General features: G+C 43.4%; 1 protein-coding gene across 7 annotated transcripts in view; it reads left to right on the top strand.

The window, feature by feature from the left end:
* The first annotated feature begins 674 nt into the window (after positions 1 to 674).
* LOC104010490 (interleukin-2 receptor subunit alpha) overlaps positions 675 to 26,205 on the top strand; it is a 29,822-nt gene continuing 4,291 nt past the window's right edge. Inside the window, exons 1-8 of one of the 7 annotated variants that reach the window (XM_087767029.1) lie at positions 675 to 1,140; positions 12,162 to 12,347; positions 12,566 to 12,688; positions 12,981 to 13,217; positions 14,704 to 14,745; positions 16,322 to 16,369; positions 17,293 to 17,356; positions 24,249 to 26,103. In XM_087767029.1, coding sequence (XP_087623155.1) covers positions 1,080 to 1,140; positions 12,162 to 12,347; positions 12,566 to 12,688; positions 12,981 to 13,217; positions 14,704 to 14,745; positions 16,322 to 16,369; positions 17,293 to 17,336 — 741 coding nt within the window. In that variant the 5' untranslated portion in view covers positions 675 to 1,079 and the 3' untranslated portion in view covers positions 17,337 to 17,356; positions 24,249 to 26,103. Of the gene's footprint in view, positions 1,141 to 12,161; positions 12,348 to 12,565; positions 12,689 to 12,980; positions 13,218 to 14,703; positions 14,746 to 16,321; positions 16,370 to 17,292; positions 19,340 to 24,248; positions 26,104 to 26,205 lie in introns of those variants that run through there. The other 6 variants (XM_087767028.1, XM_087767026.1, XM_087767027.1 and 3 more) reach the window with 6 other exon arrangements.

The following is a 26,205-nucleotide window of genomic DNA, read 5'->3' as shown; positions in this document are numbered from 1 at the left end:
TAGTGAGGCACAGAGATACTAACACAGCATCCTCTCTGTCTGTGGCTACGACTGATGGATGCAGCCATAGCAGCATTTTAAAATGTATCACATCTATTTCTTAGCATGCCTGTTAGGAAGAATTCATTCATTCGGGGTTTATAATGGGGAAGTAAATGTCCAGCATGTAATAATCATGATAGATTACCACAGGTAATTTAAATCTGTTTTTCCATAGTCTATCCCCACTAATTCTCTAGGTACTAACAGATAATAACTTCCGTGGAAATGGCTGTAGAAAAACTACATAAAGTGCGATACTTCCTTGATCATTTCCAGTTTCCCATTGACATTTGGAAGAACCAATTTCACCGAAGCATGGCAAGCCCAGACAATTTAGGAACAAGAGAAACCCTTTCCAAACCTGCCAGCCTCATCCTCATATATTTTTCTTGATCAAACTGTTCATCTTTCAGAAGCTCGGCTGCCACTCAGAGAAACTGCAAACATGCATACATCAAAAAATGAATGGAGTTTGGCTTTATCATCAGCAGATGAAGACCTCCAAAAAGCCAAAATGATACCCCATGGGACATTTGCTTTGTAGGCAGAGCCCACAGAATGTGTCTGAGGTCCATTGTCATACACCGAACAACTGTTCTACAGAGATGGTCCCTCTCAAATGCCTGTCCAGCCACAGATTTGGGGTCAAGTGGCTGCACAAACCTGTTAAAATCTAGCCCCCTAAAATCTAGACCTCAGCTGTAGTGGAACAACTCTGGAGTCAAGAGCTCTGATGTGTCAAACCACTTCCTACACACGACGGCACGCTCCGCCACACTGAGCTTTAAGTTTGATTTCCTGGATAAAAGCTACTAATACCTGAACAGAGAGCAGCCTTTATTCTCTCTTGCGGAGCCAGGCAGCGAAACGACGATTTGCTGACCAAAGAGCAAAGTCCTTGCCGCGCACACAGGATGATGCTCCCCACTGGTCTAACCAGGTGGTAGATGGCTCATCAGCTTGCTCGGTACTAGTCCATCGCTTCTGAGAAACTTCACCATCCTCAGTGTTGCGGAGAAAAGATTTGAACAAGTCCCATGGAGCTGAAGTGCCTTTTGATGTGGCTCTTGTTTGGATCCATCAAGGGGACCAAGTCAGGTAAACGACTATTTCTGCCTTTTGGGGAGGGAAAATATGATTTGCTTTTTTGTGGTGGCTGCTGGAGGATGTTCGCAACATCCTGACTCCTTTCAGGTAAGAAAAGTTGTTAAGAGCTTAAGGAATTTATTATTCTAAGGAAATGAGAGAAATGGGTTTTGTGCCCACAAACCAACTGCAGACAATCCAGAGCACTACGGGATATTTTTTGTCTGAGTAATGTATGTATCCTCCAACCCATCGCTGGCACAGTGGGCAGATCAAAGCAGCCTTGTGCACCTTAGGTAGCTCTTTGAATTTGTTTTTTTCCATTTTGCATGTAATTTTAGGAAACATAAAAATAGACACTGAAATGTCAGTACCTCTGTAGGTAAAATTGACAGCAAGGCAATAGCAATAGTTAAAAGGTGCCATCCAAGTTTACTGTGGATACTGTAGATACCAAGTATTCTTTCAGCCACGCCTCCCAACCAGTAGTGCCCATAAACTGTGAACAGAGGCAGCTAATTCATTCAGCATAATTTTACACATTTATCAATTGTAATACTGCTTATATTTGGCTTATTTATTGTGACAAGTGTGTGCATTGAGAAATGGTCTGGTGACAGATTAGCGTATTTGAATTTAAACTGCTTTGCTCAGAGGGAAAAAAAATATCTTACTTTCTCAGTGCTCCATAAATGTGATATTTCCTTCTGTATCTGCAGATGATGTCCAGGTTGAGAGGTATGAGCAGATACAGCCTAAGGCAGGTTCTCGGATGCAATGGTACTGTAACTGCTAATGGATCATCTTTAGCAGGGCTGCGAATTTTACTAGGTGCAGGGCATCTCAAGGGAAGACCGTATTGCTTATAACCTGACTCACTAATGCAGGAAGTACCTTCACAAATATTTAACCCCCAGGTGATTTTATTCTCGTTAAAGTATTTTACCAGTAAATGCTGTACCTTTTCCTTCATGGGGCATTTTCATTGCCAAACGAAGTGCCACTGCCCACGGCAAGCGTTTAAGTGCTGCGTGCAAGAGCAGCACTGCGAGAAGTTCAGCCAGAGATATGTAAATAGGATTGGTTTGGGGATGAGTCAGGCCCCCTATATCACGCTTTCTGTATTACTGTGCCCGGGACACGTTGTGAGATTTCTTGCTGGCAAGTCTCGTTTATCAGAAATCTTTCTGTTTTTTGGAAAAAATTGAGGGCTGTTAGAGCAGTTGCATTTTATGCAATTTGATGTGATTTAATTCTCTGATGGATGACTAAATGCATAGCATTGCATTCTTCTCTGTACCACTAAGCTCTTCTTTCCTCAGCTTCCTGTATTTATTTTCAATGTCTCTCCAAATGTTTAAACATAATATTTATATGTATATATTTAATTTCTCCCTGCAAACAATACACTAAGGTAGAAACACCACCTTTTATCAATTTAGGTTTTTTTATTGTAGAGACGCCTGAAGTATTGTGGCTGTAAGACCTATTGTTTTTAATTCCTTAGGAGGATCAACAAGGAGACCTGGGAACAGACATAAGCAAAGAAAAGGGAAAGAGGCTAGGTCAAACTGGTCAAAAATCAACTATGTCTCAACACATGCAGTGCTATTCGTATTATTTTGCCTTAGTCTTTTCAGCTCGTACCAGCACTGCAAGTTCAGTTTTGTAAACAGAGCCTGCCATAGATGATGTTTGCAAGAGGGTTTCTGGAAAAATGCACTATCAAGAATAAATATCATTAGGGGAAAAAGAAAATAAAACCCCTTTGTTTTACAGAACAGTTTCACTGATCTCGAAGTGCTTTGAGAGGGCAACATTCTCTGATATATATCAGGGGAAACCAAGGCACCAGATGATCATTCATTTAGTAAAAATTAAACTACACCTTAGTGCTAAAGAGGATAAGAGAAATGGTGATTTTCTTGTGAAGAGCATCACATTTATCTCATTTACTCTGCACAGCAGCAGTACCTAGAAGCTGCAGGCATGGATGAGGCTTGAAGTATGCTAGTGAGGGTCAAATACAAGATAAAAGCTGGTCTGTGCTCCTGTGACCTTTCCATCTTGCTATTCATCTTACAGGAGTACACTGAATAGATTTGCAAGTTAAACCTGGAAAGGATTAAAACTCACAAAAGAAAGAATTTCATTCAACTGAATTTCATTCACACAAGATGGGTACCAGATCTCAGTCATTTAAATGAGAGGAATTTCTTTCCCATTATACTTGCATATTAGTGCTCGCTCCCATGGATTTGATATGCAATGCAGAATAAATTAAAGTTGTCAAACACGTACAAGTGTTTCTTGTAAGGTCAACCAGAGAGCAAATACCTTTATAAACTTTCCAGCTACAGTGGCCCCCAGCAGCAAAGTGCCCAACATACAGCTACAATTAAAAAAAATTGCTAGAAAAATTGTTAAAAAATTGTGATCTGCTGAGGAAAAGCAGATGTTATGGACAGACATACTGCAGTATCTGCTTCTGCCTTCAGATGGAGAAATCTTCTCCCCACCTCATCAGAGATGAGATGTTATGTCCTTCCCTTTTATCACAGCAAAAAAATCCACTCTTTAGCTACCGCTAGAAAGTCACTACCTGTGACTTTGCTAACTGTTGCCTTCAGAGTGTTGCAGTTTGGATCTCCCTGCTTTCTTCCTCGATGTCCAGCTTTGTCTCTCCTGTTTTTCCAGTTGCATTAATTGTGTCTTCAAAGTCCAGCTTTTGGATGTTTTCTACCCATGGTTTCCATCTCCTGACCCTGGTCTTCAATCTTGGAACAACCTGGCTTACTGACTCTTTGCTCCATCTCCTCCAAAACTCACATTTCCAAAGTCTTTCCATGACTTTCTTCACTTGAATCCCTGTTCCTCAGCCCTGCCATGGTAGCAGCACTCTATCATCTGCTGCTTTTCCTTTATGTTCTCCATTTGTAAAGTGCAAGCCCCCAAATAAAGAATATATGGCCCTCTTTATTTGGAAAAATGTTTCATGCATTACAAGGTCAGAAAAATCATCCACACTAACAAATAATTTCCATCCCACTCCTGAGAGCTCCAGTGAAAAACTCAATGACCACTTCCATGCTAAGGCCACAAGTCAAATGAGATGAGTCCTAAAGCCACATTTGAAATCAAAAGAGTCCCACCAGACCTTTTTTCATTGTTACCCAAGACTGGGACACATGCTTGTCATCCAGTTCAATTATTTTCAGGGAGGATATTCTCTACTGCCCTTCCAACCCAACAAAAGGCAAGGATGAGAAAGTTCCAGCCAAAGAAAAGGATCTGAATTCTTGCTGCTGTTTAAAAAGCCAATTTTCTTTCTCAGTAATGTGTTTTTCCCTTTAGATGAAAATACTGAAGAGGCTGGTGTTACGAAAGTCATAAATTTAAGCAAAAACGTAGCCAAACCTATTCAAAACCCAAATGCCGCACACCAAAACAAGGCTTTCACATAAAATATTCTCAAAACCAGACATTGTGTTCTGCTACCATAACATGTGCAGTGGTTGCCTTTAAAGAGTTTGAGCTCTGTGGCTTTACCACAGAACCAAGAAGGTTATAAACACTCAGAAGAACAGAATAAGAAAAACAATATGTTCCCTATTCTCTACTTTGTACATTTTCTACACAGTGCACTGTGCTTGGGCTAGTTTTCCTCCCTCTCCCTGCCTTAGGAAACACTTTCCCTCATTCCTAATGCTCCCTCTTCCAATTCCACATTCTCAGTCCAAGTCCCCAGCCCAGCCTCCTGCCAGGGCAAGCATGAGATTCATCTCGCTTAGCTTCAGCCGTCTGCACCATCATCTCCATTGAGCTGGACATGTGGACACCCTTCATAGCCAGGGGAGAGAAAGTAGCACTTTCAAGGGACAGTTCATGCAGCAGATTGCAGATAAGGGTGCAATGAGTCATGTCCTGTAAGTGTCTTTCTAGTGACTACACAGGGAATTGAAATGTCCGCTTTATGTCAGCGGGGTGGCACTCAGTCCACGCGTTAAAACAGGAGTGAGTTGGTGATGAAGGGGGATAATTGTGTTTAGGAAGAGGGGAGACAGATACTCAGTCAAGAAACATCTGGGTCAGCAGAAGACACAACAACATCTGCAGGCTGCTTTTCCGGGAACTCACAGCAAAGTGAGCTTTAAAATGGTATCAGTTCATTAGCTAAACCACACTAATTATCAATGTGAGCGTGTAAGAACGTTCTTCCACCACTGTATCTGATAAGAAGAGAGAAGCACCTTTAAGCATTGCTTTGGAGAACTTGTTAGGTGTCTGCTCTCCTCTAGAGAGGTCTGCCCAGCTCCACTTCTTACAGAAGGAGCCAAGGTGGCAGGTTCCTGAGGCTAAATTATGCTTAGCATGAGAAAGCTCAGTCCACTGTCAAACCAACTCTAGCCTTGCTGTATATGGAAATTTTTTTTTGCATTAGATTCCACTGCCTAGGTCAATGGCAAACATCTGGTTGGCATGATTAAGCCAAGAGATAAGAGAAGTGCATCTCTCCCAAACCTAATTTTCCATGGTCCTACAAAGAGTTGATGAACAGCTCCTGCCGGTTCATATTCCAGTTTATTTTATACTGTCTTTCCAACAGAGACATCTTCTAGTACAGCAAACTCAGCAGGCATTGAACTACCTAGTCCGTAGAATAGGACATGCCTCTTCTCCACTGCTGAGAATATTAAAAGCCATCTGCTGCCCCATAATGCTGATCTCTCCTCCATCGCTGTTTGCATTAAATCTTGCGCCTGGTGATTTCATTTGCATTGTATTTGTGTCACTTAAATTGCAGGCTCATTACTACTCAGATGACTTTGTAAAATAATCTCCGTGTAACCTACAGTATAGCTAATCAAAATCTCACAGGCAAATTACCATAAACTTCAGGTCTGCACCCCAGCCCCACAGCTGGGATCTATTGCCAGCTTACAAATCCACATAGACAATAAATGACATTAATCAGAGTGGAAAGAAGCAGGCAAAGCTGTAGCTAGCTTGTTAACAGACCCTGTGGGAATAAGTTTTGAAGTCAGAAAAAGTTCATTACCATTTCAGTCCAGTTGCCGGTATCAATTCCTTCTTTTCACCCATATCAGTTTCATCTTCAAGAGACATATACTCTATTTAGAGAGCACATAGTTTCAGACAGCATATGAACCCCCAGGGCTGAATTAGCTTTTCAGGCACATCTGGGGAAATATCTTCATTTTGGCATGGTTTGATTTCTTGGTATCTCTGGGGAGAGGCTCTCTTCATCTTTGAACTGGGCAGGTGTGTGAAGTGCCTGGTTTCTTCCACTGCTTCTACCCAGATCTTCAGAACATCCAGTTTCCTACCAATCTCATCTTACTGCCTTTGTATTTAGGGGAAAATTGTCCTATTTTTGCACCTTGCTGTTTTAACTTGACATCAGAATAATGTCAGTGCTGGTGACACACAGCCACATGACAGAGGAAATTCTGAATTTAGGTTATCATGGCATGACTCGCTGTCTGGGTTTATCTAATACTAAAAATACCTGTTATAAATTTTCCCCATTCACTTCTTCTGGACAAAAAGTGTGTGCTGATGCCTTGTCTAACACTGTTCTACCAACTCAGACATGGAAGAGAAATAGGCAGCAGAGCTTCGTAAATCCTAATACTGCCAAGATGTCTACTATGAGCAGTTTTGTGTTGGGTCAGTAATGTATTTGAATGGGAAACCTCAGGGAAGAAACCCAAGCACCGAAAGAACTGATGGTGATTTATCTAGTGGGTTTCTTTCCACTAAGCCTAAATAATGGTGGTGGATGATGAAGGTAACCAAAGGCAGTTAAGCTTTATTTTAGCATGTGGCAATGAATTTGAAGAAGATGGCATGGCAGGGTATTCTGCCTGGCACCAGCCTCCAGTAACTCCTGTGTGATATCTGACAGCTTATATGGAGGTCCCAGATGCCCTAAGACACCTCAAATGGCATCAGGCACTGTTACTTAAGCAGGAATGGCAGGAATCCCACCTATCTTGTGGGTGATGACAAGGAGTGGCTTGCAGGTCTCAGAAAACTTATCAAATTTAATTTGGGGAGCACACCAGAAGATGCAATAACTACTTCTTAATTTTTATGTTTCATAGATGCCTATCATCTGAATTCACTAGTCTCCTCCTAATTCCAAGGGCATGTCTCCATCCATTATATGATAATATCTGAAACCAGTTCCAAAATTTCCAGAAATGCTGTAGGCACCAAAAATCTACTAATATGGAGAGAAATGTGGATTCCCAGCTGCTTTAGGAGAGCTATGGAGTCTAGCAATTCTACAACCGATAGCAGTGCTAAATCCCATAAATGTAATTACACCAACCTTTCTGTTTGGTGCATTTCAATACATCATGTTAGTACATCTAAGTGCAAAAAATGGAGTCACAGGGCACTTTTGGGGTGTAGGAAATCAGAATGGTATGTGAGGGCTGATGAAACTTGTGAATGAAAGAGAGTACAGAGAACATCAGGACTGAAAGAGAAGGAAATAGGGACACACAGCACCTTCTCACAGGGATGGAGAATTGGAGGATGTGGGGAGGGAAAATGAGGAGGCAAACAAAACCCCAAGAGGAGATTTGAAGATGATGTGTGGGGAGTCTTTAAACCGATACTAGCATGAGTGTAGCCCTGGAGTAGCTGTGGAGGGATGCAGAATTCAGAGGAAAGCTGGGCTGTGCAAAACTGGGACACCAGAGTCTACGAGGCAGGTTACGCCTATGTGTGCTCGCCTTTTGTAAGATTTATATTTTCCTGTCACACCAACTCAAATGAATTGACAGACTAATTCCCAACCAGGTGCAGAACAGCAAAAAAAGCAAAGTGAATCTCCCCTAAAAATGTAAAAAGTCAGAAATTAGTCAAGGAGTAAATCTACAGGGCCATTCCCTAGTTTGATGGTTTCTTCTCATCCCTTGGCTCTTTTATCACCCACATGGCAGGGATGTTGATTTTTTAGGGGCAAACCACGCAGTTTCCTCGGGCACAAAGACTGAATGAAGTTCTAGGGATGATTCACTCCAGAGGTCATTCTGTGTAGGCAGTGTGATCCAGACCTCCCCAGGTCTGCTTCCTCTCTGCACAGTCTTCCCACACTATCCTGAGAGGTCCAGTGCCATGAAAGGCCCTTGCACATGTGTATGCCAGCACCTGTGGCCTCTGCAGGTTTGCGGGATACTTATTCTTCCCTGATGGGATTTCAAATACAGCAATTAGCCTGAACCTGTGATGCTGCTAAATGTCAAAGTTCTGGGAGCTCTTCTGGGTCTGATGGCCAAGCTATAGCTTCCATTCTCAGATAGACTTCCCTGAGGGTCTGGTCATTATCACGAGTTATTATCACATCTACTGCCACAATGCCTGGAGTCCTGGCTGATAGCTAGGACTCGTTAGATATGGTACAAATAGCTGACAAACAGAGGAAGTTTAGGATCCCAGTGTAAGGCAAGAAAGTACAGAAGTAATACTGATCAGCGTGTTCGGTGCCTACCTGTTCTTGAAAGATGGGTAAAAGACCACTTAAAGAAAAGAACCTCTCAAGATATATAAGATTCTTAAAGACAATGAAGAGGAATAATGGCAACGGGTATCTTGAAATGTCCATATTCATGCACGGCTCCTCCCAGTGTGAGGACTGGTACAACAATAAAGCCCAAAGATGGTGACTGATATCAAATACAATGGTGAGGAGGTCTAGCATGGGAAGAGAAGCCCATGTTTTGAAAGGTTATGATGGCTGATAAGGAAAAGGGTCTTGAAAATGGGAGCAAAATATTTGCTGTGACAGTGAAGCAGTTAGAAGTCAATAGAGGGAAGCAAATATAAGGTCACAATAAGACCTAGGAAATTCATCTCTCCAAATGCTTTCTGGATCAGAGACAGGAATATGGTTGTAAAGGCCAAAGAAATAGATACTGCAGTGGTTTAGATGTGAGAAGACAAGAATTTGAGTGATGTGGATGAAATGAAAACACTGGATCCTAGGAGTGTTGCATGAGATCCAGCTGCCATGTGGATGAGTTGATCCAAGAGCGCCAGCCTGATGGGTATTGCTTGCTGTCACCTGTGTGCACCATTTTTGCACAACCCTTGTCTGATGGATGCACATTCAGAAGATCCCTAAGTTCATTTGATCATTGATTAAAACAACGGTTGCCCTTTATGATGAGTAGGCTAAATGCTGTGGGTTTTCTTAAGAAGAGACTAAAGAGTTGTAGGTTTGAGTGCCTTGTGCTGAGATTCAGATCTGCAGTCTGCTTCAAAGAGGCTTTTGAAATCTTGAGGGAAACATGCTTTTAGCTTTCAGGGAAAGTGAGAGTACGTGATCTCAACTTGCTGCTAATCTGATAACTCTTTAATTTTAATCACCCTGACAGTCTGTGGTAAACCATGTGGTTAACTATTTCGGGTACAGTCGTGTCTCTCGAAGCCACAGCCTGATGTAGTTTACAAGGCGAATCCTTTGATAACACAAAGATACAAGGGGATTAAAATAGCCCTTACACAGCTTAGCTGTTAAGCCGTTCACAACACTTTACATTGTTGCCGTCCTCAAACTTTGTGACTTTTACTAAGCAGCAAGATAATGAAAAGTAAAAAGGGCAGAAAATATCCAAGTGAGAAAATGATGGGTGGCTCTGAAAGAAAAGGGCATTGCAAGACTGGGTCTGGGAGTTGCTGATTGGATTACTGTTGCCAAGACATGGCTTTGTTTCAAGAAGAAGGCACTTTGAGAGTCAAGGGCAGATGCCAAATGATGAACAACTATCAGGAATTCAAGCCAGTCATTCTTGCTGGTTGCTAAGGCTGCATTCATTATGCAAAGCATTTGACACTGTCCCACACGACATCCTTGTCTCTAAATTGGAGAGACATGGATTTGATGGATGGACCACTCGGTGGATAAGCAATTGGCTGGATAGTCGCACTCAGAGAGTTGCAGTCAACAGCTCGATGTCCAAGTGGAGACCAGTGACAAGTGGCGTTCTTCAGGGGTCAATATTGGGACCAGCAGTGTTTAACATCTTTGTCGGCAACATGGACAATGGGATTGAGTGCACCCTCAGTATTTGTCCTCCACATGGGTAAGAGCAATCCCAAGCACAAATACAGGCTGGGTGGAAAATGAATTGAGAACAGCCCTGACGAGAAGGACTTGGGGGTGTTGTTTGATGAGAAGCTCAACATGACCCGGAAATGTGCATATCCTGGGCTGCATCAATAGAAGCGTGGCCAGCAGGTCGAGGGAGGTGATTATCCCCCTCTACTCCATTCTTGTGAGACCCCACTTGGAGCACTGCATTCAGCTCTGGGGCCCCCAACATAAGAAGGACATGGCCCTGTTGGAGTGAGTCCAGAGGCAGGCCACGAAGATGATCAGAGGACTGGAACACCTCTCCTATGAGGACAGGCTGAGAGAGTCGGGGTTGTTCAGCCTGGAGAAGAGAAGGCTCAGGGGGGACCTTATTGCAGCCTTTCAGTACTTAAACGGGGCTTATAAGAAAGATGCGGACAAATTTTTTAGCAGGGCCTGTTATGATAGGACAAGGGGTAATGGTTTTAAACTAAAAGAGGGTAGATTTAGACTAGACATGAGGAAGAAATTTTTTACAATGAGGGTGGTGAGGCACTGGAACAGGTTGCCCAGAGAGGTGGTAGATGCCCCATCCCTGGAAGTGTTCAAGGCCAGGTTGGACGGGGCTCTGACCAACCTGATCTAGTGGAAGGTGTCCCTGCTCATTGCAGGGCGGGTGAAACTAGGTGATGTTTAAGGTCCCTTCCATCACAAACCATTCTATGATTCTATGATTCTATGATTATGACTGCAGAAAATGTGAAGACATGATGGCTAAGAAATTTTACTCATAATTGCTGTTACTGTTCTGCATAAACATAAAGGGCCACAGATCATGCACCCAGAGATCCCGATGCCAGCCCCGATCCAACGAGCCTGTTTTGTATTTGAATTTCTCAGCCTTTAGGTCTTAAATAATCATTAAGTAGTGCCTTTATCAACTTCTCCCTCTCCAGCTCAGCTTCAGTGAGCTTTTCAAGTGCACTGAAATGATCTAACTTAATTCATTTCAAATGATTGAGAAGTATATTTAGATGTGAATTGCTGATGACACAGCACTTCACGTCCTTGTTTTGGGACAAGTTATATTTAGGTTTGCAAACTTATTTCACAGTAAGTTGCTCTTTGGTGTGCTCAAACACAACTGAGTCTACTCCCCTTTCCAATGTTTGCTTATAGATGATTGCAACTTTTAATGACTTACTTTTGCTTACTATGCTTCATGGGTGCAGGCAGCAGCTCTATGATATGATCGTGTACAGCTTCCTTAAGAAAATGTTGGTAGCGTTTCATGTTGCTCATCTGCTGGGTGCAGAAAGAAACGACTCAACCACCTGCTTCAGGCAGCAAGGGCAGGAGCAGGCAGATAGGCCTGATGCCTCCCACCACCACTCCCAGCTGCTGCAGAACATCCTTGCTCCAGCATCCTTTCTCCTCTAGAAGAAACACAAGGGAGACAAATCAGCCCCTCCTAACTAAAAAAGTGTAGACAAATACAGGCTTCACATCACTTGGTGGAGACACTCCCAAGGGATTTTTCTGCATCCTGAACAAATCTATACTTATAAAAACAATGGCAACAACTAACTCCAATGTGAAGAAGGCTTTGGAAGGCAGGATTGTTGTAAAATTAAAATAAAAAATATTCACTTAAAATAACTAATAGTTTTGCCAGACACTCAGAGCCTCTCCTTGACTTAGAGATAATCAAAGAAACAAAGCTTTGCTACCCTCAGGTTCCCTTTGTGACATCCACTTTCATCCCTCTGCTGTGATTTTAGCCCTGTGGCTGGGAGCAGAATTAGGCTTACTTCACTGAGCTCTGGGCATGATCTGGTATTAATAAGACAGAAAGATGGGGGAAGTTCTTGGTCAATAAGGTAGTTGCACAGGCTGTCCTGATTCTCAGGCTTTCTGTTTGCAGAAGAATGCCCAGCTCTTCCAAGGACTGAATTTGCTGATGTTACTGCTGAAACATATCCACTGGGGACCAAACTGTATTATGAATGTGACAGTGGCTATGAAAGAAGAAGTGGCCAGTACGGTGGAATTCGGTGTCAGATTATACAGCAGGTTGCTTCTTGGGTCTACAAGGAATTTGAATGCATCGGTAAGTGATTATTATCCTTTTTCTCCACTTGTAGAGGTGTTTTTCCAATGAGTTAGTATAAAAAACACCTGGGCATTGCTCTAACAAATGATCTGTTGCACTTATCTTTGCAAATTAGAACTTGCAATAATTCTATCCTGCCTCTAAAAGTTTGGATGCTCTGGCTTTGCTCTGCTATTCGTCCTGCTGTAATTCAGCAAGTATAACTTCTTCCACAGATAAGAAAATTTTGTTGTCAACGGCTCCCACAATAGAGTTAGGTTTTCCACAGAAGCCAGACAGAAAAACACAGAGTCCTGCACCCCAGAAGCAAGAAAACCTCTCAGAGTTTGACCAGAAACGTAAGTAAGAGCCCCTTCATTACTGTAACACTTCTCCTACTGATTTCCATGGAAGCAGTGTAAGAATGATGAGTCATTTTTAATTGTTTTGACAGAGAGAAAGAAACAATTGCTATAATGTCTTGGCTGAACAAGTGATGTGGTGTAAGCAAATTAGTATTTTATATCCTAACAAAGAATTAGGAAGGCTTGGTATATCCTGCTTGTCTATATTTTGTAAAAATACAAATCATGTTGTTTCAAGAACAGAAGCAGTAGGTAAAATCTGTCTGCTTTATCTGTGATCCCACAGATTTTTGTGGTCCTCCCAAGACTATTCCACATGCCTTTTTAAACCTGAACAAACAGTATTACGTGGGACAAGTATTACATTTCAAATGCCAGAGCGGTTACGATAAGCGACACCCCACCTCTGGCACCCGCAGGTGTGAGAAGGTGAATGGCAAAATCATCTGGACCCCTCTTGACATGCGATGCACCAATGACAGCAGCTATAGCAGGAAGTGGCCACCACAGACTATTGAGCCAGGTAAGATGGTTGCTTTGGCATCATATCGGTGTCATGACCTGTTCATGCAGGGTCCAGACCCCCCCAGCTCAACACTTCAGTCCTAGGGAACAACGTGCTTGGGGTTTGCGATGGAGAGATCAGCCACCTCAGGGCTCTGACACTGAGGGAGATGTCATCTCTGACTGATGGAGGTGACATCACTGGAGAGGACATAGTTGCATCCTACTTTGTCTTGGGTGTCCTTTCATACTAACTGCAAAATTGCAGGAATTTGTGAGCAAATAGAGCCACATTGTCATATACTGGGAAGAAAACAGAATAAGCCTTTCTCTTTTCTCCTTCCTCCTGGCAGCTATGGGTCATCTGTTGTCACTTCGCAATAAGGTACTCCAAAAGGTATATCTAAGCATCCCTCATGATTGCTCAGGGTTTTAGGATCCAGAGTTTAGCTAGTCCATAGCTAAAAATGAATGATGTGGCTCCGTTCTTAATTTAATAGCCAAGATGCTGTTTTGAATAAAGAGATGGCCAAAAGGCCATCCGTATTGCACTATAGTCCTTATGGACCCAGATTCAGCAGGACATGTACCGCTGCGGTCTGGCAGCTTGAGTTTCACTGCTCAGAGAGCCAGCAGGGCTCTCAAGTGAGGCTGCAAACCTCTGTTTCTTACTTTTATGCCCTTAGATGTGTTAATGCCAAAAAAAAAGACCTTCATGGCCTCTACCCTGCCCAAATTACTTACCTTTTCTGATGGCATGTCTCCTCACCCTACAATGAATGAGTTCAGTATGCAGAGAGAAAACAGAGCCCCTTTCCCAAGCATCTGTGATAGCACTGAGGGTCTTGGGTCCTCTCTGGGTGGCAGGCAGAGCTATTGTAGGCGGAAGAACCCAGATGTCCACCACCTCCACAGTCCTCAGGTTTTCATTACCTTCTCAACCTCCTCTGAGCTACGGGAGTGCCGAGGGCTGAATTTTACAGAGGTGGGAGCCAATGCAAGGTCAACTCAAGAGGACTTTTCCTACCAACAGTGAAAAAAACTGGTTTTCACTAGTAATTGGGCCTTTAAGGGGAAATTCATCTTGCAGAACTGTAGACGTCTACTTCTTAGATGGCCACATCTGAGCTGGACTGCCTTTATAACTGACAGAGGGGAATAGGTGTTCATGGTGCTGTGTTAGCTGCCCTATTTCACAAGTCTATTTTAGTGTGAGGTGCACTGCACCCTTTAAAGGCTTGTTTCTCCCCAGTGACTATAGCAGAGCCCAGATGACTATCTCAGAGGCCACATCTGGATAATGGTAGGTGAGATGAATGCCAGCCCTTGTGACCCATACCAGGCCATGTGGTAGACCGGGATGGTTTGGGCAGGCCCTTTTGCCTGCAGAGTGACACTTCGCCATCGTTGCCTCTCGTTGCTGCTCTGACTGTAAGAATGAATCACCTTACTCACTGGACACACTATTTCAGCATTAACCCAGGCCTTTCTCCCCTTCTTCATAGATCCGTCTGTTTCCCTGTGGTGCCCAGTTCTAAGTGTTCCAGGTACAGCAGTCACAATTTGTTGTTTGGTCTTTCCTCCTCCTTCAAGACAGTCATTTTTTTCCATTGATAATTTCAGTAGGTACTATCAGGATGAAGGAACTTCTTGCTATGATGGAAATAACCCATCAACATACCAATCCTAGAAAATGATACAACCTATCGAATAGTCAGAGATTACAAATATTTGAAATTTTAAAATTTGCATTATGACAAACATGAGACTGGATGATGAAATAGGCCATCTTGGCCTTTAATTCAACAGAACAATAATTCCAGTTTCCTGCAAAAGTACACTTAAACCTGAGCAAGGTCAGTTCTTTGTAACTAGTGCACCAAATATTTATTCCCCCAAAGTGTTGCCTTTCTCTTTGTGTCCTGGTTTCAGCTGGGACAGAGTTAATTTTCTTCCTAGTAGCTGGTATAGTGCTGTGTTTTGGATTTAGATGAGAATAATGTTGATAACACACTGATGTTTTAGTTGTTGCTAAGTAGTGCTTACACTAGTCAAGGACTTTTCAGCTTCCCATGCTCTGCCAGGTGCACAAGAAGCTGGGAGGGAGCACAGCTAGGACGGCTGATCCAAACTGGCCAAAGGGATATTCCATACCATATGACACCATGCCCAGTATATAAACTCGGGGGAGGCTGGGGGGGACAGTGATTGCTGCTCAGGAATGGGTGGGGCATCGGTCGGTGGGCGGTGAGCGGTTGCATCACTTGTTTTTGCTGGGTTTTGTTCCTCTCTTTGTTGTTATTTTCCTTTTCACTACAATTTATTATTACTACTACTACTACTAGTATTACTACTACTACTACTACTACTACTACTACTACTACTACTACTATTTTATTTTATTGTATTTCAATCATTAAACTGGTCTTATCTCAACCCATGAGTTTTCTTACTTTTGCAGTTCCGATTCTCATCCCCATCCCACTGGGGTGGGAAGGGTGAGCAAGTGGCTGTGTGGTGCTTAGTTGCTGGCTCGGGTTAAACCACAATGCTTTGTTATGATGTGATGTCTTTAATGGGGCTGGATAAGGAATATCCTCCCCTTTCTCAGTTCTCGCCCCAGCATTCAGCACAAAGAGATTTATCAAGACACCACTCTTACAGGACCTCTTGTTAAAAACGTGCCTATATCTCATAGTGGCTCAAGTTCAGAGCTTCCTTTTCAGGATAAGGAAGAAATTCAATTAATTTCTTGCACCAGGGAAGTTTTGGGTTCCATTTCTGGGGAAAAAGAGGTCCTGTTTGAAGCCCTGTTTCCAAATCCTAGCTTGGCATCTTGAAAGTCATCCTTCCCAATCTCATATGAAATAAAGACCTTAGCCAGAACTGGAAGATACAGTTCACTTCATTGCCACCGTTACCAGATACCAGATCGGCACATATGTTGATACCCAGGCTGGAAATATCTATTGATGGCCAAGAAACTAACACAGCAATTATTAAGTTTGCTGTGCAGAGGGAGAGCTGTCAGACCTATCCTGACTCTACCCTCATCACTGCTTTGATGCTTATTGCCAGAAAAGCAAATCGATACAAAAATCAAGAATTTCTCTCTCTTTGTAGGTTCGACTCATCCATCCTTTTCCTCATCTGTGATACTGCCAGTGACAGGTATGCCGTTTTGTTAATTGGACTCAGACTTCACCCCATCCCCCAGAGCAGTTACTTTGCCTTTCAATTTGCTGTTCTACCGAAGAGATCCATCTCTGTTATAAGAGCTAATGAGTATACCGCAAGACACATCTACGTCCATGTATTGGGTGAGAAGTCAGTAAAAAAAGTGTAAATAGAGACTGGTTAAGCACTTAAGAAGCTTTTTATAGAGAGGTTTTCAAAGACTCATAAGAGTTGTAAAGGAAAACAGATCAACCAAAAGTCTAGTTTTTAAATGAAGCAATTTTCAGATTCTTTCTCCGAGACTTTGTGTGAATTCAGTGAATAACTTCAAATGGAAAAACCAGGAAAAATGTAAATATTTAAATGATGTGTTTCCTTCACATTTTCAAAGGAGTAAAAAAAGGATGGGCAAATAAAATATTTTCTCACAGCTAAACTGGTGCATTTAGATCAATCTGAAGAGATTTTCTTCTCCCCCTTCCCCATCTTCCATTCAACAATTAGCTGCTAAAATAGAAATTGTCTTTTACTGTGTATATGCTCAAGACTTTGTACAAGGGGTCTTGATTCCAGCTGGAGTCTGCTGACAACTGTAGCACACATTATAATAAGGAGGAATAATGAAGTGAGGTAAAGGAAGGGAAGGAAGAGTATTGCAAACTATGCCAGAGACCGCAGCATCGGTAGTCCCTGGTTATTTGGCCGTGGTTGCTCTCTAGTTGCCCAGGTCCTCTCTTGCTGGGTCTTGTTTGCCCCAGGGAGCAAAGCAGAGGGGCAATATGGAAAAACTATCGCCTCTGGGCATAGGGGCAAGATAAGCCCCTATCCCAGGTCTTGCCTGTTTCTCCCAGTTGGAGTAATTGCAATAATTACAGATAAAACCAGGTGCTAACTGTGATGATTTTCTGTTTTAACAGCTATTTTCTTTGTTCTGCTTATCATTCCTGCTGTCTTTGTGTGACTCACCAAGCAGAGAATACGGTAAGTGGGACGGAACCAGGAAAATGTGAAATCTAAAAAAAAAAATCCCTAGCAGTGGAAGAGCTACCAACCGGACCAGCCATTTCACTATTGCACTGCTTAGATTCCTCAGTACCTTCTTTGGTATTAAATAAATAGCCCTGGATTTTGGGTTGTCTGCTTCAGCTATTAAATACTGGCACAAGAAAAGGAGGAATCGGAGCTTTTGAAATCAAAAAGCACTCTTTGTCCTCGCCATTGTAGAACCGAGAATGGCAGTTCAAATAATGGGTGGAAAATTAATCCCATGGGGAAATTAAGGTTAATTATGCAAATATGTTGGTTTCAGATAGATTACGCAATCAGTCTTTTTCTCTCTGGCTAACCTGTGGGACGTCTGGTAGACCATCTGCCACCACGACCACGTAATTCTTCTTCCTTCATCCCCCTGATTTCTCAGTCATGTCATGACAACTTTATACTTTAGACTTATTTTAGTCTGTCCTCCTTGCTGTTTCTATTCCTACATTGAGACGCACAAAGGCTGTTCCTGTTCACAGGCTCCCCAGCCTAGTTAATCCAAGATGTCCCTGTTTGACACGTGAGAGTTCTCCTTTTCTCCTCTCGCTTTGCTAATCCTCATCCCCTTTTGTCTTCATGTTCCTTACTAATTACTGATAGGCTCTGGTTCTCTGTTGAATGGGGATTTTTCTTGAAAAGGAAGAGGACCTTGTGAAACCACATCAGCAGTGCTTTTTTGCCAGTTCACCATAGGATAAAGCCATAGAAAGTGTAGACAAAGCTTTGAAACATGTTTTAGTGAAGACAGTCAACCGTGGTGCAGATTGCCCAGGTCATTGTGGAATTTCTGCGAATATGATAGGTGAAAAATTGGCAAGAATGATCTACATTTCACTGGCCCTGTGGTGGAACAAGTGATGAAATAGCTGATACCAGATGAAAACCCTTGGAAACATTCAAGGACAGGCTAGATGGGGCTCTTAGCAACCTGATCTAGTTGAAGATATCCCTGCCCATTGCAGGGGGGTTGGACTAGATGACCTTTAAAGGTCCCTTCCATCCCAAACATTCTACAATTCTATGAAATAGTAACTGACATCTGCAAAAAGTACTGTGTGGTTTCTCATAGTAAATATAGAAGAAGCCATAGAAAGAAGAAACCTGTCTCTTCCCAGCTGTAGTAAAGTCTTCTTCCTGCTGTAGAGAAGACTTCTCAGGGAATTGTGGCATTCAGATCCAAACTCATGAAATCGATGCCTTGCCACAGAAGAAACCAGATTGTACCAGCAAATCCAAGACCAGCAGTGGCAAACGAGGAGGAAGCCTGGACACTCAAATCTAACATGTGAAAGAGGCAGAAAATAGTATGGCTTAATTCTTACGGGGACAGAGTGACTTTCCACCTACGAGTACATGTGGAGGGAGTGCACCCACCATTGACAGACGGGGAAAGAGCCCTGCCTGAAACTGCTTCCCAGAAACACTTCTCCTCCTCCTACCATATAGCAGATGTATTGCTAATATAACTGCAGCCTCTCCCAAGCGACCAGGTGTACATATGGACCACTCGCCCAAGCATGTTAGATGATGGCACCGTCATTACAGCCCACACACCACCTTCCCCACAAAGAGAGATGCTGGACACCTGATGTCCCCCATCCCTTCCCTACCCAGATGGGTCAAACACAGTCACACTTTTCTCCTCCTCACACTGTTCCTCTTGGAAAAGGAAATTAAACCCATTTGCCCTCTGCACATAAGCTGAAGATCTTACTGGACTCCCTCATGGTTCAGTATACACATGCATTCGTCATCACCACCCTCTTCCCAATTATTTTGGACTAGCCTCTTCCACAACAGTTACTACATTATTCCTCCAGCTCAGAAAAGGATGCTGCAGATTGTGGCAGTTGATTAATTTGACAGCTCCTTTCGTAGATGCAGAGAACCAAAGAACCTAGCGCAAAGGCATTTGAGGACAGACTCAAGCATACACAATACTTGACATGTATTTATATTATTGGGAATTTGTGAAGTCTGAATAGTCTTCTGCCTCTTTTTAGCCATGCTCAGCCTGATAGGATGGGGTTCATCTGACAAAATGCAAGCATCTATGTTTGAGGCAGCCAACGGGGAGGAACGAGTCCCTTCAGAGAGCAGTTCATCTCACCCTATTGCCTATAGATATGTGTGTGTATGTGCATATTTATTTATTTCTGTCACAAATATACACACACAGAGATATATAAATATATATATACAGGCCAAAGGACTCATGGTCTAAAGGCACCTGTTTCTCTGCACTGACTCTAAACAATGCCCAGATTGACCAGATTAGCTATAGATGCTTACATGGCATACGATAAAAGCAAAATGGGATGAATCCCTTCCTTATAATTCAGGAGGCATGAGGTCTTAGTGTAGTTTCCTATTTTGTGATAGAGCATATGTGTGATTGTTTTACTGGTTTGTATTCCTGTTGAGTTATTCTCACTCCATAGCCTTGATATTTATACTTCCCATGGCTTTTTTTATTCCTGTTGGAATAGGAATTATTTGTACTATGTAACTTTATAAAGACGGATGTGTAATGGTCTATTACATGCTGTTATTTTGTATGGGAGCAAACAACAATCTGTATTTATGCAATGGATTATATGTTTTCACACCTGTCAGCTGCTCTGAAGGCTGCAAGCAGTGGTACTAAGCACTTCAGCTTCATTTGGTCGATGCACGTTACTTATTGCTAACGTATCTCTGTTAAGCGCTGCGGTTAGGCTGGCACGGCTTGTCCTGCTCAGGGCATTTCACTGGAGAAGGCTAATATTTCATCTACTCCTAGCATGCACATTTTCATGCACATAACAAGAAAAGAGTCATATGTTTCCTACTGCTCCAGTGGTTTTTCCTCCTTTCCCTAGCTAGGTTGGCTCAGGGGCTCTCTCTCCACATTTTGTCTTTGTTTCTTGGAAATTAAGGGAGACACACAGCTGGTAAGGGACCTGTAAGCAATACTGGGTTACAGACTGGACAACTATTATGCGGTTTAATTTTCCTAGCTATTAATGTCTACATAGAGAGTCTGAATCCAGGTCACCTCTGGCATGGGAGCTGTATACATACTTTATCAAGAAGGTATAACTCTCAGTTGAGCTGTACTTTACCTCTCAGTAGGGCTTTTTGGCCCTCAGGGGAAATGTTTGTGTCTGAGGCTTGAGCCTTCAATACAACAAACAGAGAGCAAGTAGAAATCAGTAGGACCCAGCCTGGGGGCAAATCGTCACCACTGGAAGAGGCTGTGGCCAAAGGGGCAGCATCACTGTTGTGCTTTCTCCATGGCTGCTCTCACTTGTTTTACATGAGATGTGGTGGTTGATATTTTTATTTTGTAGACTTTGATTTTCTCAGCGTGGAACAACTAATAAACTATAACAATAAATTGTTCTGGATGCTTGAAAGGCAGCTTGTTCTTCTTGCTATTGATTTAAACTTTGAAAAATACATGATTTATTTTCCGTTAGCTTCTCGTTTTAACAAAAGGTATGACAAACTCAGGAACGTATCACAGGAAGGTTTATTCTAAAGACCTGTGCTAAAGCTCACATCACACGTGCACTATCACAGCTAACCTTTAAAATTCAGGAAGAAACTAAAAATATTTGGGCAAGAGGATCTCTGGCAATGATGTCTCCAAAATAGATAATGGAAGCAATTAATAGATTTTTACAATCTAAGGGCAGTGGAGCTCCCTTAACCGTAACTCTCCCCAAGAGGGAGAAATACACATACTCCTATACCATGGCCAGGAACCCAAGTGTGAGAAAACGTGTTTTTCCAGAAGTCTGCAGTGTAAGAATCAGCCTGCACATTGCAATGCATCATCATATGTGCCTTCATATAGGTGTCTCCATGTGAGCTGGTCCCATCACAGTGGAGAAAAGAGGAGTCTAGAGAGACTCAGCTACCAAATGCAGGTGTCCGCCCAGGCTGAATAGTTTTCCAGACCCCATGGACTGCATCAGCTAGATCTTCATTGACTCTACTGGGAGCTCAGACAGCAGCTCACATAGAAACACCTACAGATTAATCTGGTTGCCTGAAGATAGGTATCTGCCATGATCTGAGACACCCAGGGGTGTCAGAGACATCTACATAGGGCTGGAAGCTACAACACAGGACCTATGGGAGGCCTGATCTCCTCTGTACTGATAACTGGAAGGCAAGCAGCACGATTTGTTTGTGCCCAGCCTGCAGAATTACCCCTACGTGTAAATACCTACTGTAAGACGTCCCAATAAGTGAGCCAGATCTCAGCCCTAGAAGTCATGAAGACTTGTAGAATCTGTCACTCACCTCTGTAAATGCATCACTGAAGAAACCTGATAAAAACATTTCCTGCCACCCTAAGATGAAATAATTTCTTAAGTTTAAATTTAAGCATGTTTTTTGGTTGCAATGACAAATAAAAAACGATATTAGGTGGGGATCTTATGCACAAGTACTGTTTGGTGGCCAAAAATGGCCCATGTCTTAGACAATTTAGACAGTAGATATAAGGCAAGGTTGAGAAGGAGTGCAAGGAGGCAGTGAAAGAGTACAGATCTGCCTCTTAGCCACAGCCTTAACACTGCAGCTACCTACACATTGTCTAGATTTGTTTTTACTTTTTCTATAGGAATAAGAGCATGGCAGGGCAAATATGTGCTCACCGAGGGAGTACGAAGGCATGTGAGCAAAGATTTCAGAACTCCAGCAAGCACCAGCTCCACCAGTCATTTCCATGTCTCTAATTCTCTAATTATTTTTTCCTCCAGCCTTTCTGCAGAAGAAATTCAGGGAACATATTCCCTAACTAGATTTCATTTTTAAAGCTGTGGCATTCATATCCATACCAAGTATGACCCTTTTTGTCAAGAGACTCCAGAGGTGTCATCCCAACTGTGGGGAGCTCCAAATGGGAGGAGGGTGCAGTCCATGGCTGCAGGGAAAAGTGCTGCTGCGTAAATGGTTTGGGCTTTTTGCAAGAAATGAAACTGGTTCTTCTACCATGCCAACAGCTTCTACCTTCCCTGTCTTCCTAAACACAGCCCTTTCCACCACCTGATGTACCGCCAGGACCCGGCTGTGCAATGCCCAAGAAGTCCGGCAGGGACGAGGGCTCCCGGATCAATGCTCAGAGCCTGGTGATTCTCGAAGAGGGTCCTGGGGAGATGTCCCTGTAGGTGTCCCCAGGAAACCTCCCACCTCCTCAGGGAAGCTGGTGGCGGCACTGCTGCAAGCTGACGAGAAAGTTGATTTCGCTTGGCAGGTCTGGGGCGGTAGCTGGGTATCAGAAATACCCTGCTTCAGCGTTTCCAGACCAAAATTCTCAGAATTTCCATTTCAAGGGGAATTTGGAAACTCTTGGGGTTTTGTTCTGATTCAGACCGAAACCACATTTTGAAATGACAAAATTTCCTGTGCACGAGTAGCCCTGTTTTCCAGCTTGCTCTGCTCAAAACCAAAGGTTTTTCTCTCCTCCAATTTTTCATGTTTTCATGCTGCTCAGACTTCCTCAATCCTCAGTAAAGTTCTAATTTAGGGCAGTGTAAGAGGAAAATAATAAAACTGAAGGTTTTTATACTCTCTTTTTTAGCCTTATGTCACAGTGCACAGTAAAATGAAGATTATTCTATCTTTGTTTTATGGATTGGAAACAGTGGCACTGAGGTGGCTTTGTAAACCAGTCTCAGTCCCAGTCCAGTGCTCCGAACATTTGGATCTCAAAGCCCCAGGAGTAAATTACTGTTTACTATTTATGCATGAAGCAGGTTGTTAAAGCAAGTCTTCATTTACTGAACTAAGAAAATGTGAGCAGGTTACTCAGCAAGAGATTAGATTCAGGTAACATAACTGGCGAAAGACATGCGGTTGTGTAATTAGTCAGAAACAGAGTGCAAATTTACATTATAAGTACTTTATGGAAACCAGTGATGTGATATGTAGAAAGCAAACATTAGTTCATAGTAGGAGACCTGGCATCTTGGATCTGAAAATAGTAATCTCACTGATGTCATTATGGCATGTGAAGAAGTATTCCCAGCAAATATCCTGAGAGTTGTATAAAATCGTAGACACTGCATAAAGCCTTTCAGCACGTGCAGTGTTAACTCAGCACGAGCAGTATTAACTCAGTATTAACTCTCTTCCCCAGTTTAAAATTTTATTAATTCCTCCACATCAGATCATAGAATCATAGAATCATAGAATACCAGGTTGGAAGGGCCCTCAAGGATCATCTGGTCCAGCCTTTCTAGGCAAGAGATCTGAGATCTCCATTTTCCTTCCTGCTGAAGGTTTCCTCCAAGCCCGGTTTACGGCTGCTCTGGCAGAAGCTTTCCGCTTCCCCTTCTACTCATTTGCTACCTCTATGCAAATATGTTCAATGACCCAGTTGTTCTGATGGTGCCATTCCCCTTTTATAAGCTCTCAACAGACTTTGCTGCTGCCTCAAACCTTTAGTTCATATATTCAGGGCCTTTCTGTTTATCCCACACTGGGTTTTGCTCTAGGAGTTGCCAACCATAATTTTAGCCCTTTAAATCAAGAAAAGGCACTAAAGATCAGACAGAAAATGCTGTAGAGATGCAAAGAACCATGATTCGTTTTTCCTCCATTTAACTGGCCAACAATAACATTTCACATGTTTGGATGAAGAATCAGGAGGGAGAATTGTTTTTCAAGTCTCTAGGCTTTCCAGCTTATTTGGTGACCTTGCAATAACAACGCATAACATGTGAAAACAGAAATGTTGTTTATTTTTCAATAAACTGAACATTCCTCTCTTCTAATAGCTCCTGGCAAGATAAAGCAGTTAGGTTAATGGAAATGATATTTTTTTTCCTTTTTGTAGATCCACATTCAACGGAAGACAGGAAATTCCCGGTGGGACCTCCTGCGAGACGCAGGAAGGACCCTCACGGCTTTGAGCCTCATTTCCCAGGAAAAAGCCTGTCCCTGCAGGGTGAGATTAAGAGATGTGCACTCCCCCTGGACAACCAGCTAGGAGATCAGCTTGGTAGTGCCACAAACAGCACGTGTTTCATGCAGAACCATACACAGTGCATTTGCTGCCTACATGACAGAGAGAGGCAAATCCAATAGCTTCAGTGTGTCTGACCCAGCAGATGGAGATGGCATCTCCTTTGTCCAGGAGATGGCAAAGTCCCAGTAAGATGCTCCCAGCCTGCCTTCCCTATGTGGCAGCCAGAGATGCTCCTGGAGAACTTTACAAATGAGCATATTGTATTTACTCTTGCAAAATGTTATAGCCGCTCAAAATCTGGATGCATCAAAGGAGTTTTGCCCAGCTGCTTTCTCAAGCAGAGGCCAGATGATGCCACTCTCTTGCTTTTCCAATTTCCTTCTTTTTTGGGATAGGATGCGACAACCTGTTGTTCAGTTCAAGGAGTTTGAACCATCAGTGTTTTAGGAAAAGGACTAAGCAAACTGCACGATCCAGCCCTTTGCAGTGAAGTGAACTTAGACAGTGGCAGGGCCCTCTGCGAGCTGCATGCCCGTTCAAACAACCCCAGCAGGCGAGGCAATGAGCAATAGGGCTAATGGGATTTAGCTCCCAGCATCCCCTCGCAGCTCCTGGGCAAAATAATTTTTCCTTTGTGTCTAAAATCCCAGCGACCCACTAGTGCCCAGAGCTCTCCCCAAAGACAGACGCACACAGATCAAACTGCATAATTACCTTCCCATCTCAGTGCAGCTGTATCTTCCCAGCGGACAGAGGAGCTTCCCACCCCACCGGGGGCACTCACACGATGCATGGACTGGCTACGGGCTCACCAAAGGGCTGTATCCCTGTTCCCTGATCATAGCCAGGAGCAGCAGAAACCAGAGTAAATCACATACGAAAGCTGCCTGGGAAGATGCTCCTGGAGCTGGGGACTGTGGGGCTGGGGCAGCCCTCTGCTCAGCTCCAAGCCAGGGTGCTGTATGAAGCACCCCTGATATCTGCTGGAAGGCAGCCTCCAAGCTGATTCATTTTTTTTTGTTTTGTTTTTGTTTTTTTTTTTTTTTTTGTTTCCCATGTATTTCATATGCTTGCTGCGGAGGGGAGGGCATTTCTGGGTACTGCCAGGGGAAAAGGTTCTGGGGAGAGCGTGAGGAGCTCATGGAGGGGTGACTCAGGAGGTGGTCAGGGAGTGGGGGATTCCAGCAGAGGCTGGAAAGCGGGGGCAGCAGGGCATGGGGCAGGCAGTGGTGAGGATGAGTGTGGTTTCAAGCCCCAGAAGGCATGAGAAGGTGATTGAGCGAGTCAGAGGAAGCCCCATGAGCAACTCCAGAGGTGTCTGCAGAGGTCCCTCAACCTGAAATAGCACTGATGGTTTCACCCCATCAGTGGTCTGTGTCAGCATTTGAACTGAGGAGCAAAAATCCATCGGAGCAGGGGACTTGGGACCACAGGGGCTATCCAGCAAAGGGGGGTGCGAGTGATGTTCCTACTTTGTCCTCCTAAAAAGCAAAATACTCTCCTACCTCACTGAGCAACACAGCTGGCACAAGCGAGTGCTATTGCTGCTCTCACCATGGCAGCTGGAGACAACAGGAGCAGAAGTCCATGATGCTACCAGGCACTGCGCAGTGGTCTGCGGTGGGATCTGGCTGCCTGCACTCAGGTGTCCAGGGCCACTGGAGATGCCCTTGGGGAACTTGCCTGGCCTCTGGCTGCTGGCCCAGATGGGTGCAGGTGTCCCCGAGGATCCCGCGGCAGATCAGCCAGCCCCACTGGATGTCTTGCATACCTCAGGGCATCTCAAGTAGATCAGGATGCCTCTATTTATGAAGTTAAGCCACAC

This window comes from Nipponia nippon, unplaced genomic scaffold, assembly GCF_047370975.1.
Source record: "Nipponia nippon isolate SJK-2023a ecotype South Korea unplaced genomic scaffold, ASM4737097v1 scaffold_3, whole genome shotgun sequence".
In the NCBI taxonomy this organism is placed as follows: Eukaryota; Metazoa; Chordata; class Aves; order Pelecaniformes; family Threskiornithidae; genus Nipponia; species Nipponia nippon.
The sequence above is the reverse complement of the archived record's forward strand: the minus strand, read 5'-3'. Positions and strand labels throughout refer to the sequence as shown.